We start from the raw sequence: 16,755 nt of genomic DNA, 5'->3' as shown, positions 1-16,755 counted from the left end.
TTCAAAAAGAAAACAAGAAGAAACAGGTCACTTTTATCAGAGATAAGGATGAGAGTGTTGGGTGACAACACTGATGGGGATTTTAGTCCTGTAACCCCCCTGTAAGGTGGCTATTCCTGTCCTCCCCTGCAGGAGGAGGGCTCCCAGGTGGGGAGGTGAACTGACTTGCCCGAGGTCACACAGCTAGGAGGCGGCATGCTAGCTAACCATGTCCCTGTGACACACGGAAGAACCTTGGATATAACAGACACAAGGGAAATTTTCTCTATATAAATAGTGCAATGTGAATTTTACACCCAAGTTCCCTTAAATACTACAGTTCACCTGATTGTGCATATTTAGTCTTTCATCTTAATTCTCTGCTACACTCCAATCGATAGCCGCTATGCTAAGCAAGAAAAAAGGCAATTTCTATACATATGCCTGGGCATTCAAACCATTCTGACTTCAAGATATCATCAAATCCCTCTCTGTGAACACAGGGAAAGATCAGTAGAGAATTTCACTGCATTCCTGCTTATTTCCATTGTGGTGACAATTATTAAGGCCCTATAATCAAGAAACATGTTGCAAAGTCTGTCGTTGTGAGACATAAATGAGATATGTGTTAAGGCTTCTCACCCGGCCTGTTGGGCATCAGTGTTGCATCTCAATCTATTTTCTATTTCCTGTTGCTGACTAATAAACAGCTATCCCCTTCACATCACCTTATAAGATTTCTAAAATCAGTACAAAAATTAAATGCTGACATGATAAAGGCAGTGTATTTCAAGAAACATACCAGTGTCATTTAATAAACTGTTAAGGTACAGATAAAATATATCAGCTCTAAAATACGTACAGCCAGTTTTCATTATTCCCAGCTGCTATGTTCTAGAAAGTCACAGCCAACAGTGAACGAGTGAACACTGAGCCCTTGCTCTGAGAGAAAACATGTATGTGTCCATGCGTGTATGTGAGTTACATGTATCTCAGAGATTACAGTCTTAAATCGTAAGAACAACTCAGCCTTTCCTTTCTTTTCCAAAGAGAAAATGAAGTTCAGAAGTGTTAAGTGACCTGCCTGGGGCTGCCGCACAATCGGCATTCAAACCCCGTGACAGCTGGAGTTTCTTACACTACACGGCCCTGCCCCATCAGAATCCTTCTTCTGGTAAGAAGGTCAAACAGGATGGCACTGGGAACTCCACTGGAAATACCTGCATCAGGGGAATCAAAAATGTTCCCACTCTTGATATGACCACCAATGTGCCATGAGGATTAAGCTTGGGGTTACAAATTTAGCACCTAGGGGAATCTGCAAATACAAAGCTTGCAAATAATGAGGGTCAACTGTATCTATTTTTAATCTAGCTCCTCCATCATTTAGATGATGATTACCAAAAGGAGTGACGAAAGCAATCTGATCCATAGGGAAGCGAGTGCAGCCAGTACCATGTGTATCTTACCTTTTTGAGACTGGAAAGGTTTTCCACCTCCATTATGGTGCTTTACTCCACTGTCAGCCACAAAGCCAGAGGATAAAGTCACATTGGTGGGCTGGTTTCTCATTTTCTTTGCATGTTTTCTTTCTTTTGCATTAGACATTTCTGGAAAGAAAGTAATAAATTTTGAAATACATTTTAAAAATAAAAAATAAATTTAATGAATAAATGTTCATGTGACTTAGAATTTGAATCTTCAACATAATACATCTCCATCTATTATAGATGGGTTAATGACACCAAAATGTTATCATAGGGGACTTCCTTGGTGATCCAGTAGTTAAGACTTGGCCTTCCAGTGGAGGAAGCCCGGGTTCGATCCTGGTCGGGGAGCTAAGATATCACATGGCCAAAAGACCAAAACATAAAAACAGAAGCAACACTGTAACAAATTCAATAAAGACTTTAAAAATGGTCCACATTAAAAAAAAAAAAAACACTTAAAAAAAAAGTTACTATGATACTGAGCTACAGCAGGGATTTATAACCAGAGGGACTAGCATTAACACCAAAAACTTTTAATTCAACAGAAAAAAATAACTGTGTTGTACTGTCAAATAATCGAGTCACGTACCAGGGTTGACACTGCATAAAGTTTGTTGGCAGGATGAAAAATGAAGATAAGATCCCTGTGCCCTTGTAAAAAAATTTAGTTAGCTAAAACAGTTCATCAAAATTAAGTGAAACAAGAGCCACGTGAATCAATGAAAAACGAAATACACTATTCCAATATGACACCCTCACCAAAAACTGAACACAAATTACTAACATTTTCATTTCTACTACTGAGATGAGGCCAGCTGTACCTTTAGAACTGCAAAAGATTTCAATTTGAAGTAAGAAGACAAAGGGACAAAAACCTAGTGGAGCTTGATTCCACAGCGGTTCTCAGCTCTCAAATTCAATGCCCCTTTCTTTTACTGAAGAGCTTGAAACACCTGTCTTCTATTTTAAATGAAATTCATTAATTACATAACCTACTAGACACATAACTTTTATCAAAACAAGTCCTACAATATGTGCCCTCATTGTGATGTAGGGGAGAACTAAAAGTAATTAGTGAAGTGAAAGTCGCTCAGTTGTGTCCGACTCTTTGTAACCCCATGGACCATATAGTTCATGGAATTCTCCAGGCCAGAATACTGGAGTGGGTAGCCTTTCTCTTCTCCAGGGGCTCTTCCCAAGCCAGGGATCGAACCCAGGTCTCCCGCATTGCAGGCGGGTTCTTTACCAGCCGAGCCACAAGGGAAGCCCAAAAGTAACTAAAATAATATTTCTTTTCTGTATGTAAGTATTTCACATAACTAGATGACATTATGAAACAGAGGTATGTTTAACCCAGGGGGATAATCACAGACACAGGCGCCAACAGAGGCATGGGCACGATCTGCAGAGCTGGAGCTGAGCGGAACCTAGAAGCCCCCACAGGGCAGGCATTAACTCTTTCCTTGCTGACTGTAGGGAGGGAAGCGTCCTGCAGGAAGGAGACACTAGGAGGCCGGAAGGCTCAGTGCAGCCACGACCAAGCTATTCTCCAAGCATTTAAATGTTTTAATACTAGCCTTTACTCACACCTATGATTCATGGGGTCGCAAAGAGTCGGACACGACTGAGCGACTGATCTGATCTGATACACAGAATTACACGCCCGCGACAACCACAAAGGCAGAGATGCAGGTGTATACTAGTACCTGTTAGGGCAGTAATGCCACTGGCGACGTGGTTCCCTAAACTCGTAAACACTCTTTGGTAAAGTACAAATCCTACTTTTAAAGTTCAATCTTGCCTTTTTATTGTATTCCTGGAAAACTCAGTACATATTAAATCCATCCAGCCACTACTTTACACAAAGCAGAGTCAGGTATCGTACACTGCAGGACAGCTAACACCCCTGATCCCTGTCTAGTAAATGGTAGCAGTGTTACCCCAATCACTATGCTGACCACCTGCACAAACTTTCAAAATTCACATCAGGATTTGCACCACACCCGATGAGTGCCATTGAATTAAATTCACTTATCTTCTTTCCAATTCAATACTTCATAAAAATCAAGAGTAATCTATGTGGCAGAGTGTTTAAGAGCCTTTACTTCAGAGTGAGAAAGACCTGGATTCAAATATCTTCCGTAACACTTTTTAGTCATATAATCTTAGGAAAATGATTTTCCCTCTTTGAGCTTCGGTCCCCCTTTCTATAAATGGGAATAATCTACAAATGGTTGTAAGGTAATGTACCCAACACAATGCATGGGGCTCTGCATAAACTAAGGGCTCAGTTAATGGTAACTCTTACTCTTAAATAAAAAATGAAGTCACAGAAATGTATCTCATTTCACTTTCTCACTCCATTCTGTTTTCACTTACATGAAAAACAACTTGATCTACACTCCAAAATATTTTCCAAACTTAAAAATACGTAGTAAGTAAACAGAGCTCTGCAAAACTCACTGACTAGTGAAGGTCTGACTGTATTAAGAACCATTCAAAATTATCCTACAAAACAGTTCAGTCCACATGCTTGAATCAGAACTTAACCAGTAAAACACATCACTACCTGGGAGCCCTGGCTGGGACAACAAATTTAGGAACCAGAAATCATATCTCTGAGCTTAGGTTTGAGAGTAGAAAATGAGCAGATTGAACTAGCAAGGAATCTCAAACAGTTCTGATGCTAGAAGAGAATGAATGTAGAATACATCCTTATGAAGCCTGAGGATTTAGTTTAAAATAGCTTCCAGCAGGAATTTTAACATTCCTTCAACATTACCTTTAACATTCACGTGAATTTTACATATTCCCAACAGTCACAGTTTTGTTTTCATAGCCATTTTAGTCAAAACTTCAATGAGCACTAAGTATGTGCCAGGCTTTATAAAAGTGTTTTCTCTCAAATATTCACATAAATTGAACATGTCATATTTTCCCATCCAGCATATTATCCCCTGGCTGATCAGATACAACCCTTGGTAGAGTAGAATCTGGTTTGAAAACCAGGGAATTAAACAGATGATCTCTGACTTATTTTACCCTAAAAAACTGGTGACTCAGACTTAATAAAATCTGCCTAATGAACACAGGCATGCTGTTTCACAAGAAATATTAATATTTCCAGTTTACTTCAGTTCAGTTGCTCAGTTGTGTCCAACTCTTTGCGACCCCATGGTCTGTAGCACACCAGGCTTCCCTGTCCACCACCAATTCCCAGAGCTTGCTCAAACTCATGTCCATCAAGTCGGTGATGCCATCCAACCATCTCATCCTCTGTCATCCCCTTCTCCTCCTGACTTCAATCTTTCCCAGCATTAGGGTCTTTTCCAATGTGTCAGTCTTTGCATCAGGTGGCCAAAGTATTAGAGTTTCAGCTTCAACATCAGTCCTTCCAATGAATATTCAGAACTGATTTCTTTTAGGATTGACTGGTTTGATCTCCTTGTAGTCCAAGGGACTCTCAAGAGTCTTCTCCAATACTACTCAAGTTTAATTATCTGTAATGCTTCAAGAGAGTGCCTATTTAAAAATCATATAGTGAAGTGTTTTGTAAATTAAAAACACCTCCTAATTATCCAGTTTAATCAAATTTAATAAGCTTGGGGGGTACCTATATGTGGTTAATAGCTTTGGGTTGTGTATATACCAAAGTAGCACATGGGTGTGGCCTCTTTCCTTAAAGAATTACTCATCTTAAGCACCAATATTTATTGAGAACTTTGTGTGTCAGGCCCTATTCCCCATGCCTTAACTCATACTTACTTACTTATTCTTACAACCCTGTGAGGGAAGTACTAGCACTACCCTCATTTCATAAATGAAAAAACTGAAGCACAGAGAGGTGAAACTCAGCTTGTGATTGTGCGGGGATTCAAACCAGGCAGTCTGGCTCTATTCACCATTCTTAAAAACAGTTAGAGAATAAGATCACATATAGTAAAAGATGAAAGGGCTTCTCTGGTCGCTCAATGGTAAAGAATCCTCCTGCCAATGCAAGACACCTGGGTTTGATCCCTGATCCAGGAAGATCCCACATGCCGAGGAGCAGCTAAGCCCCTGCACCACAATTCCTGAGCCCGTGCTCTAGAGCCCAGGAGCTGCAGCTACTGAGACTCTGTGCCCTAGAGCCTGTGCTCTGCAACAAGAGAAGCCACTGCAGTGGGACGCCTGCGCACCGCAACTCAAGTAGCCGCTACTTGCTGCAACTAGAGAAAAGCCCCAGCAGCAACTAACACACAACACAGGGGTCTAAAATGAACTAAAAAAGAAAAAAATTTTTTTATTTTAAAAGACTAAATTTTGCAGTACAGCACAATAGGAAACAGGATAAGCGAAAGAAAAAGTGTGAATCTACAGGAAAAGTCAATGAGAACATAAGATTTCATTAGTCGGAACTTAGGGAAGAAAGTATTTAAGAATCTGCTTCATGACTTCAGGAGTGAGGACTCTGGATAACTAGAGTGGAAAAAGACAGCAGGAGAGGACAAAACTGAGTAGGCAAGGCTTGGAGGCAAAAACTCTAAACCAATGAAAAAGCTCTGAAGGTTCTCGAGTCAGAGTTGGAAAGCCAAAACCCCACAGTATGTAGAACAAAATGAGGTGGAAAACAGAGGATTCTGTTTCAGAAGCAGGGGAGGACAGGGATTTTTGCCAGTCTTTTTCACTGCCGCATCTCCAGGACCCAGCAGAGTGTCTTGCACAAAGCAGGGGCTCAATATATATATCTGTTGAATATGCATGTGCATGCATAAAATAAGAAGTGAAACGTGCCTATAATGCATATTTTAACAGTAAAAAATATTTAGCCAAGTACCACTGCTTCTGATACTGCATGACTGAATATCTGCCAAGAGAACAGCTCTGGGGCCATTTGCTGCACCGAGATCAATAATCTCCTACTTGAAATCAGATGCCAGTCACTAGGCTTCTGCAGAGACATCTTGTAAATCTCGAGGGGCTCTCCAGAGGAGGAAGCATGAGGGGGCAGGGAGGAGGTGAACAGTGCCAAGTCTCCCCAAGGTTCTCCGAATCACCCATCTTATTCCTTTAGAGAGTGCAAGCCCAGTCCTAGGAGAGCCTCTGCCTGGTGGGGCAATGCAGAGAAATGACAGAGTGGGCTCAAGATCACAGGGGCTGAAGTGTAAACAGATAAAGTAGGGGGTCCCCAGAAAAACAACCAGGCAAGGCTTTCTTGGCATTAGAGAAGCCATTTCTTGCCTAAGCCATTTTGTGATCTAAGCCTGGCCACAAGGCTTGTCCCTGAACAGCATGGCTCAGTAATAATGATCTTAATGGACCTTAAAAAACGATCTTAAGATCCCCTGCAGCAGGAAATGGCAGCCCATGCAGGATTTCTGCCTAGGAAATCCCATGAACAAAGGAGCCTGGTAGGCTACAGTCCATGGGGTTTCAAAGAGAGTAGGACACTGACTGAGCAGCTGAAAGGGACCTAAAAAACAACTATTATCAGGCAGGAGAAGTACCAGTAATAAAAATCAGTTGTAAACTCCCGTTTCTAGTTCCATGACCAAGAGTAGCCTGAAACATTTTCTCCAGCTGTTTTGCAGAATTTGAACCCCCTCGGGCACTCAATCATCAGATCAACTGGGATGATGATGCTGACCTTTCTTATGACCCCCTCCCCCAACCCCGTCTCTTCCACTAAAACTAAAACTCTGTTGACCTTTGCCACAAGTCTATGCTGAACTGCCTTCCGCTGGAGCCCCTTCATGAATATGCATGTATTCCTAGCTTAAAACCTGGAGAAGGAAATGGCAACCCACTCCAGTATTCTTGCCTGGAAAATCCCCACGGACGGAGAAGCCTGGCAGGCTACAGTCCAAGGGGTCGCAAAAGAGTCGGACACGACTCAAGCGACTTAACTTACTTTAGCTTAAAAGGTCCCGGATTTTCTGCTGGGGAGACACTGCTTTGGGAAAGATCCCCGGTATTCTCCTCACTTGAAGCAAGTAATAAATCCTTCCTTCTGATCTTTGGCTTCATTGAGTCCTTTTGTTTCGTGTTTTTTTTTTTTTTTTGGCTTGACACCCACCAAGACGTGACCCCAGTTCTCTGATAAAAGTAGGAGGTGCCAAGCGGAAAGAAGGGCCCCAGCGCTAGCAGCAAGGGAAGAAGAGTAGGTTATAGTTGGGTGCGAGGACAATCCAAGAGGAGCCCGGCCAGTACTGGGCACCCGCAGTGGGAGGCCACACACTCTCTCTCACAGTCGCGATCCCTGGAGGACGCCAGCCCCTCACGACCTACCTGCCAGACGCCCGGTGTGAAGAAACCAGGACTCCCCACCTAGTCCGGATGACAAGGTTCTGCCACAGCCACCGACGCGCCGGGCGCGGAGAGCGAACTGGAGGGCGCATGCGCCAGTGTGACCGCGACCTCCACGTGGCCCGGAGTCGCACGGAGACTACAACTCCCAGAATGCCGAGCGAATCCCCGGCCAAGCTTTAAAGCAGCGATTCTGGCCCCGGCTGGTCAGGTGAAGAGCGAGCAAGAACCGAGTTCTGCGTAGTTGTTTCCGAGGGGCAGCAAGGGAAAAGGGTTTAACCATGTCGTCTCTGGTCAGAAAGATAATCAGCACCGCGAAAGCCCCCGCGGCCATTGGTCCCTACAGGTACAGGAGGGCTGTGGGAGCCGAGAAGGACTCGAGGCGTCTGGGGTGGCGACCCCGGGGCGGGCACTCGGGGCGTGTGGGGTGGGGGTTTGGGGCTTGGGCTGCTGCTGGTACTGCTAAGTCGCTTCAGTCGTGTCCGACTCTGTGCGACCCCATAGACGGCAGCCGCTAGTCCAGGTTAGAGCTGCTGCGGGCCTCGGGGTTCACTGTGCCCACTGGAAATGAACCATAGCAGGCTACGCACCGAGAGACTCAATACCAATTGTGTTATAAAATTACCAATTGTATTTAAAGTTATAAAGGAAAGAAGATATGAGGGGAGACGTCATGAAATAGAAGAGGAAAGTTGGGAGCATGTTGAACAAAATATAGGGAAGTAGGATATTAGAAATGAAAGTATCTTATTTTCTGAATAACCGTGAAATGGGGTAAAACAGATTTTACTTCTAAATTTAAAGTGACGTTAAGGTCTCTTTATCAAAAAGTTTTTAAACATTTAATGCCATTGAAATGTGTACTTTAAAATGGTTAAAATGGTAGATTTTATGTTTAGAAGCAATGGTGGGACTTTTTATCTAAGAGAGAATTAATTGCAAAAATGAACAGGAACTAAAAAGCCTCTTGATGAAAGTGAAAGAGGAGAGTGAAAAAGTTGGCCTAGAGCTCAACATTCAGAAAACGAAGATCATGGCATCTGGTCCCATCACTTCATGGCAAATAGATGGGGAAACAGTGGAAACAGTGTCAGACTTTATTTTTAGGGGCTCCAAAATCACTGCAGATGGTGATTGCAGCCATGAAATTAAAAGACGCTTACTCCTTGAAAGGAAAGTTATGTCCAACCTAGATAGCATATTCAAAAGCAGAGACATTACTTTGCCAACAAAGGTCCGTCAAGGCTATGGTTTTTCCAGTGGTCATGTATGGATGTGAGAGTTGGACTGTGAAGAAAGCTGAGCACCGAAGAATTGATGCTTTTGAACTGTGATGTTGGAAAAGACTCTTGAGTGTCCCTTGGACTGCAAGGAGATCCAACCAGTCCATTCTAAAGGAGATCAGCCCTGGGTGTTCTTTGGAAGGAATGATGCTAAAGCTAAAACTCCAGTACTTTGGCCACCTCATACGAAGAGTTGACTCATTGGAAAAGACTGATGCTGGGAAGGATTGGGGGCAGGAGGAGAAGGGGACGACAGGATGAGATGGCTGGGTGGCATCACCGACTTGATGGACGTGAGTTTGAGTGAACTCCGGGAGTTGGTGATGGACAGGGAGGCCTGGCATGCTGCAGTTCACAGGGTCGCAGAGAGTCGGACACGACTGAGCGACTGAACTGAACTGAAAGTTGATTTGTTTGGCTCTCTTTCAGGTCTCAGTGTAGCTTATGCTTTTCCCTGTGGTCTTGTTACTAATTCTAATATTTAGTTACTACAAAAATGATCAGTTCAGACAGTAAGCCATGTATCCTTCTTGACCCTTCAGCAATGATTAACCTTGTCTCATTACTTATTTTCTTGAGTGCTTGGCAGTGCTTTCTTTTGTCGGTTATGGGATCTTAGTTCCCTGACCAGGAATTGAACCCAGCCCCTGGAGTGAAAGTGCCAAGTCCTAACTACCGGACCCAGAGAATTCCCTGTTTAGTTTTTAAGAAACTCCCAACTACTATCCAAAGTGTGTGTACTATTTTGCATACCCACCAACAAAGTATGAAGATTCCGTTTTCTCCACATCCTCATCCATGCTTATTATCAGTCATGCCTTATTGTGTGTAGTGGTATGGTGGAGTGGCTTTGGTTTGCATTACTCCTTCACTCTTTGTATGTCTTCTTTTACGAGGTGTCTGTTCAGATCATTTGTCCAGTATTTTGCTGGGTTGTCTGTCTTTATATTATTGAATTATATAAGAGTTCTTTATATATTCTGAATACAAATCCATTGTTAAATAAGCGTTTCACAAATATTTTCTCCCAATTTGTGACTTGGGTTTCCATTTTCTTAAAGATGACTTTCAATAAGCAGAAGGTTTTAATTTCCATGAAGTCCAATTACTATTTTATATTTTGTACTTTTTGTATCTTAGCAAAGAAATCTCTTAGCATTGAGTTTTATATTTTACACATTTTGGATTTCTGTTCTTTGCAGTCAGGCTGTGTTAGTCGACAGGACCATTTACATTTCAGGACAACTAGGCATGGACCCTGCAAGTGGACAGCTTGTGCCAGGAGGGGTGGCAGAAGAGGCTAAACAGGTGAGTCATTTTCCACATTTGAAGTTCCCTTTTCTACTTCTTTTTCATCATATTGAGGAATTTTTTTTTTCTTTTCTTTTCTTATTTTTTTTTCTAATTTTATTTTATTTTCAAACTTTACGTAATTGTATTAGTTTTGCCAAATATCAAAATGAATCCGCCACAGGTATACATGTGTTCCCCATCCCAAACCCTCCTCCCTCCTCCCTCCCCATACCATCCCTCTGGGCCGTCCCAGTGCACCAGCCCCAAGCATCCAGCATCGTCCCAGTGCACCAGCCCCAAGCATCCAGCATCGTGCATCGAACCTGGACTGGCAACTCGTTTCCTACATGATATTTTACATGTTTCCTTGCCATATTGAGGAATATTAAGAATCCATTTGGCTCATTTATTTTACAGAGATTATCAGATAGATGCTTTTTAAGTTATCTGTTGACTTATTGATGTAAAACAGTTTTACATCAATAGAAAGTTCTAAATGTGATGAATCATTTAACAACCTAAAAAAAAAAAAATTTTACCTGCCAAGGTGACTTTAAACCTGAATTATTGGGTATTAACTAAATTTACTGTGGTAATCATTTCACAATACATACATGTATTAAATCATCATGTTATTTACCTAAAACTAATGCAGTGTTATATCTCAAGTTACATTTCAGTGAAATGAGAAGGAAATTGTGAAAGCAATTGTGAATTGTGAAAGCAGTTGTGAATTGTGAAAACATCTTGCCACTTCCGCATGAGTTGGGAAATTTTTTTAGGCCAATGACCGTAAAAATAATCCACCACCACAGAAGTAAAAATCAATGTTTGTTAGAGAGAGAGAAATATCAAAGGTTACATGCAGTATGCAGTATGTTTTCTAAAAATATTAGTAAGGATGGGAGTATAATTCTAATCCAATAAATAGAATTAAATTATCATTCAGTACATTCACTGAGTCATTTGTGATGTCCAAAGGTAGAAAATAACCTAAAATGTGCATCATGAGGAACTAGCTAAAGAAATCCTGCTAGATCTGTACAGCTAAATTAATATGGAAATATCTTCCAGATAAATTGTTATATAATAAAACCAAGATACAGAACAGCTTGCACAGTAAGCTACCGTGTGTGTCTCTGTCTAAGGATATATACGTTTATGCTGGTATAGGCATTGGCTGTCTCTGGAAGGATATACAAGAAACCAGAAACAGTTTTCTAGTTGTTGCCTTTGATGAAGGAAGCTCGGGAGGGAGAGTGAGGGTGAAAGACATCTTTTCACTGTATATGTTTTTTGTAGGTTTTCAATTTTTTGCCATATCCATGTATAACCCATTTAGAAGGTTAAATTTTTTAAAATCATCAACTACTATAATGTGACCAAAGTGGAAGAGTGAATTGGAAAAACAATAAATTAAGGACAGAGTGAAAAACTAATGTTTTTCCAAAGGCTGAAGTGTCAAACATACACAAAATTTACTAATAATTGTTTTTTAAGAAAAAGGAAACAACCTCTTTAAAAATATTGCTTCAAAGAAAACAGGTTTAAATGCTTACTAGCTCATACTTTTCCTGAAAGTGATACAGAATTAGGAGCCCAAGTAGTTATTTCTGTTTTAGCTTAGTTGACATTGAGAATTTCACAATTCTAGCATTGAGGAAGAGACTTCAGTCTTTCTCCTCACAAAAAGAGACAAATTCTCACTATATTTCAGAAAGATTCACTCCATCAAAGAAAGCCAAGAGGCAGTTTACTTGTATAGAGGTGGCTTATGAAGAGTGAATTTCCTAGAAAAGGAAGATTTTTCTGCAACATAGGAAGTATTAGTAAAAGATGGTTAACTGAATTGAGTTAAATCTTCGATGTAACATTAGTGCCTAAGGGCTTTCTTGCCTTGGTTCACAGGCTCTTACAAACATAGGTGAAATTCTGAAAGCAGCAGGCTGTGACTTCACGAATGGTGAGCAACTTGAAATTATTTCACATTTCTTTTTGATATTTCTTTGGTCTTTTTAAAGAACAAATGGCATCTAATAATATGTCCTGCTGTATCTTTTGTTGTTTGAAGTTGGCTGAGTTTCAGTCCCATAGACACAATACCAATGAAAAATTAATATAGTGGATCTAGAGCCATATACATAATATCAGTAAAAAATTAATCAGTTAGTCAATCTAAGGGAAAAAATGGAACATTTTATTTGACCCAACCTGAGACTGATACCTGGCAGACAGTCTTTCAGAAAGCTCTGAGGACTATTCTGAAGAGGTAAGGGGAGAGGCCAGTATATACATGACCTGGCCCAAATCTTGGCAGAAGGTTAGTACTATTCGTGAGGAACAGATAGCTAAGTTAATGGTTTTAGTGCTAGGTATGGAAACATATGTAAAACTAGATTCATAACATTTTCTCCAAAAAATATCTATCTGGGGGCCGGTTCTGCCAGTTTCCCTAGAGCACGAAGTGCCTTATCCTGATCTTCTTCCTGAATTCCTTTCAGGATGTATTGTAGGTCAGCGACTACAGTGGCTATGACTTGATTCTTATAGAATTGGATGCTCCCTTTTGATCTTAATTTCAATCATTGCCAAGTCAGGTGAGGACTTAGTTGATATGTCACTCAGTGTGCTGTTAGTGGACTAAAGCTCTGTTAATAGTAGCCAGAAGCCAGGAAACAAGTCTCTCTTGTTGCGGCTTCCTATATCTAGAGTACAACTATTATAATCATCGATCTTGAAGAACGGTATTTTAGGTCAATAATTTCACGTCATCTAGTTATTTTTACTGGAGACTTGGTCACGTTTGATAATGCAAGAAACAATCTTGCAAAATAGAACACAGGTAATATAGCTAGTGACATGAATAAGCTCATAAGTAAGTTATGTTATGGTCTAGGGAGTTGCATGGCCAGCACCAGCAAAAGAAGAATTGAACTTTATGGTTGAACAGGTATTTCTGTTGTTGAAGAGGTCTGGCTAATGCTCTATGAAGACACCCACTGCACACTAGAGGGGAGGCAGGAGGACTAAATTGGCAGAGAAAAGAAATTTTATGTTAACATTTTTATTGTCTTGCCTTAAAATGTGAATTTTATTTCATCACTACCATTTTTCTAAGTAATGTTTTAGATCAGACCAAATAACTAAACAAACCTAATGACAATGTATATATCTCCTAGTGGTAAAAGCAACTGTTTTGCTGGCTGATATAAATGACTTCAGTACTGTCAACGACATCTACAAACAATGTAAGTTATTTGGCTTTATTACTATTTTGCATTTTAAAGAGAAGTGTATCTACTGGACTTCCCTGATGGCCCAGGGGTAAAGAACCCACCTGGCAGTGCAGGGGATGTGAGTTCAATCCCTGGTCCCAGAAGATTCCACATCCTGAAGGGCAGCTAAGCCCATGCACTGCAACTAAGACCCAACATAGCCAAATAAATAAACATTTTAAAAAGATATATATTAACCTTAATAAGTGTCCATTATAAATTAAGAAGGGCTTTCCTGGTGGCTCAGTGGTAAAGAATCCGCATACAAATGCAGGAGAGGTGGGTTTGATCTCTGGGTCTGGAACATCCTCTAGAGAAGGAAATGGCAATCCACTCCAGTATTCTTGCCTGGGAAATCCCATGGACAGAGGAGCCTGGTGAGCTACAGTCCATGGGGTCACGACTTAGCAGCTAAACAACAACAATACATTAAGAATGTTGGGCGAGGTTAAAGAAATGGTCATAGATCCTGTCCTGAAAGAATTAATAGCTGATTAGAAACACAAAGTGTGTCCCCTTGAAAAAGATCCAAGTTATTTCTATTGCATTCCCTAGAAAAACATAGCACAACCAGACAAATCCTTTTTCCTTAAGCTTAATTTTATTACATCCTTCTCAGGTTTTCTGTACTCTCCTAATCATTTTTCAAGACATGACTGCATTTATTATTGCTGTGATGAGGTCTAGCCACTATCTGTCCTGCTCTCTCAGAACCATTAACTGGTTAGTTAATATTTCTGTGCCTTGGTTTCCTCATATCCTAAATGTGGAAAACATCTTGTAAGGTTGGAATTTTAAATGAGTTAATACAGCATGTAAGCAAGAGTGTATATTTTCATTTTTTTCCCAGAAAGCTATTTTTAAGAATATTAAATATTGTGGGACTCATGGCAAAGTATTTTGTCAAACAAATATGAACATGAGCTTCTTTTTTCCAATGTTGGCTTGTATCTAAGAACTGACATAGATCTGAATTACTTACCAGATTCTTGATCCTGCAGTGTTGAATTACAATATAGTATCTGAAAAAACTAAAATGAAATTCTTTTAAATTAGATTTCCAGAGTAGTTTTCCTGCAAGAGCTGCTTACCAGGTTGCTGCTTTGCCCAAAGTAAGTACACATTTGTCTTAAAAATTAAGAAAATTAAAAATCAAGGCTACAAGCTTCCCTGGTGACCTAATGGTAAGAGTCCACTGGCAATGCAGAGGACATGCGTTCAGTCGCTGGTCTGGGAAGATCCTACATGCCACGGGGCAGCTATATCCGTGTGCCAAAACTACTGAGCCCATGTGCCTAGATACTGTGCTCCACGACAAGAGAAATCACCGCCATGAAAAGCCCGTGCACCGCAACTAGAGAGCAGCCCATACTCGTCACTACTAGCAAAAAGCCCTTGCAGCAGTGAAGACCCAGCACAGCTAAAAATAATAAATAAATCTTTAAAAAAAGAAAAAATCAAGGCCACACATGAATGTGAATACAACAGAATCATTTTACTTAAACTATGAGAAGTAAAACAGCCACTGTATTGTTTTACTGTTACTTAACAACTATAAATTGAGCCAGGTCTGTGAGTTCTACAGTTAAAATTTTAATTTTCTATTGTATAATAAAATATCTAGGAAATGCCCTGGCGGTCCAGTGGTTGGGACTCCGCGCTTTCACTGCCGAGGGCTCGGGTTTGATCCTTGGTTGGGGAACTAAGATCCAACAAGCTGCATGGTGTCGCCCAAGACAACACTAAGCTTTCCATTAGGAAAAATCATCTGAAAAACAATGGCTCGTAGATTTCTTACCGTTCTTACTTTGGTTTTCTAATTGAACTAGAAGCACTTCCTATGCCCCTTAGCAGCACTATATTTCTACCTATAAAGAAGCAATTCTCATGGACTTCTGGAAATTTTGCACCAAAGAAATTTAGCTTCTGTGAATGGTATTTTTGTTGCTTTGACTGTTACTTGGAATGATCAGTATTATCAAATTTATTAAGATGCAGAATGAGATAGAAGGAGCTCTGAACTTGACATAAGACATGGGTTTGAACCTCTGCCATTTGGCTTTGTGTTCTGGGATGGGTTAAACAACCTTTCTAAGCTTCAGTGTATCATCCTCTGCACTGAGAGAACCCTGATAACAGAGCTGCTAGGGGAATCACACAAGCTAACATAAATGAACATGCTGGGCACGGTAGCCTAGCCTTTTCTTAGTGATTCTTGGTGAATGTGCCCCCTCCTTTCCTTCTTTGAAAAGTTTAATGTTAAAAATGCATATGTTTTCAGTAGACATTATGATGCTCTCCTAATCTGTGTTATTTTCCCAACAGGGAGGCCGTGTTGAGATCGAAGCAATAGCTGTGCAAGGACCTCTCACGACAGCATCACTCTAAGTGGGCCAAGTGTTATTTAGTCTGGAAATTTAATAGTATTTTTAAACTAATGGCTTAATCCTTGTTGGAAAGTGTAAGATTGAAATATCTAGAAATATGGAAATACCATATAATAAGGGAAACAACATGAAGATTAATGATGAATCTAGTTACTAATGTTACAAATTATACTTCTGTAACACTTGTATTGCTGGATGTGGGAAAACAGACATGCCTTACTGAGTTAACTCAGAAGAATAAAAGTAGAGAAGTAACATAGGAAAGATGAGCACACCTAATTCAACTAAACCCTATTAATTTAATGATGTGAAGTATTTTATTATGTCAGATATGTGATTTTTGCTTGAATAAAATTAAAGTATTTAAATTTGAATGGCAGAGATAAAGGAGAAGAAACTGGACCAAATTTTATATAGATAATATTTTTCTAGTGGAAATAGCATGCAGATTTTCCTTGGTGTGATTCCATTTACTGATTTTTTTAACAGTTTAATGTATGCATTAAATTACATTACCTAAATAAAAGTGAAGAAACCATGAGGTTTAAACTCCCACTATTTTTTTTCTCAGTTTACTCCTGACTTTACATTTTTACACTGTTGTAAAGGCTCTGTGTAACCATTTTGTTTGTTCTTTGAAGTCTTTTCACATAGAAACTACTACATGAATACCTCCTGTTGTAGAATAAATTCCAACACAGAATTTTATAGATTTGAGAAGTTAAAAGTTCCCTTCACTCACTGTCGATTGCACTTAACCTCC

General features: G+C 40.3%; 2 protein-coding genes across 2 annotated transcripts in view; one reads left to right on the top strand and one right to left on the bottom strand.

Moving 5' to 3' along the window:
- Nucleotides 1-7,873, bottom strand: part of POP1 (POP1 ribonuclease P/MRP subunit) — a 35,109-nt gene extending 27,236 nt beyond the window's left edge. Inside the window, exons 1-2 of the mRNA XM_086336050.1 lie at nucleotides 7,737-7,873; nucleotides 1,449-1,589 (exon numbers count right to left, since the gene is read on the bottom strand). Coding sequence (XP_086192176.1) covers nucleotides 1,449-1,587 — 139 coding nt within the window. The 5' untranslated portion in view covers nucleotides 1,588-1,589; nucleotides 7,737-7,873. The remainder of the gene's footprint in view (nucleotides 1-1,448; nucleotides 1,590-7,736) is intronic.
- A 90-nt stretch (nucleotides 7,874-7,963) lies between these two features.
- Nucleotides 7,964-16,530, top strand: RIDA (reactive intermediate imine deaminase A). The gene is made up of 6 exons (XM_086336051.1): nucleotides 7,964-8,100; nucleotides 10,240-10,345; nucleotides 12,239-12,293; nucleotides 13,510-13,578; nucleotides 14,662-14,717; nucleotides 15,931-16,530. The coding sequence occupies exons 1-6, from the start codon at nucleotides 8,036-8,038 to the stop codon at nucleotides 15,991-15,993; spliced, it is 414 nt and encodes a 137-aa protein (XP_086192177.1). The 5' UTR covers nucleotides 7,964-8,035; the 3' UTR covers nucleotides 15,994-16,530.
- Nucleotides 16,531-16,755: the final 225 nt, after the last annotated feature.

Source organism: Bos grunniens, chromosome 14, assembly GCF_055505025.1.
Source record: "Bos grunniens cultivar Pamir isolate PY7600 chromosome 14, Bosgru_T2T1.0, whole genome shotgun sequence".
In the NCBI taxonomy this organism is placed as follows: Eukaryota; Metazoa; Chordata; class Mammalia; order Artiodactyla; family Bovidae; genus Bos; species Bos grunniens.
This window is presented reverse-complemented; position numbering and strand designations above follow the sequence as displayed.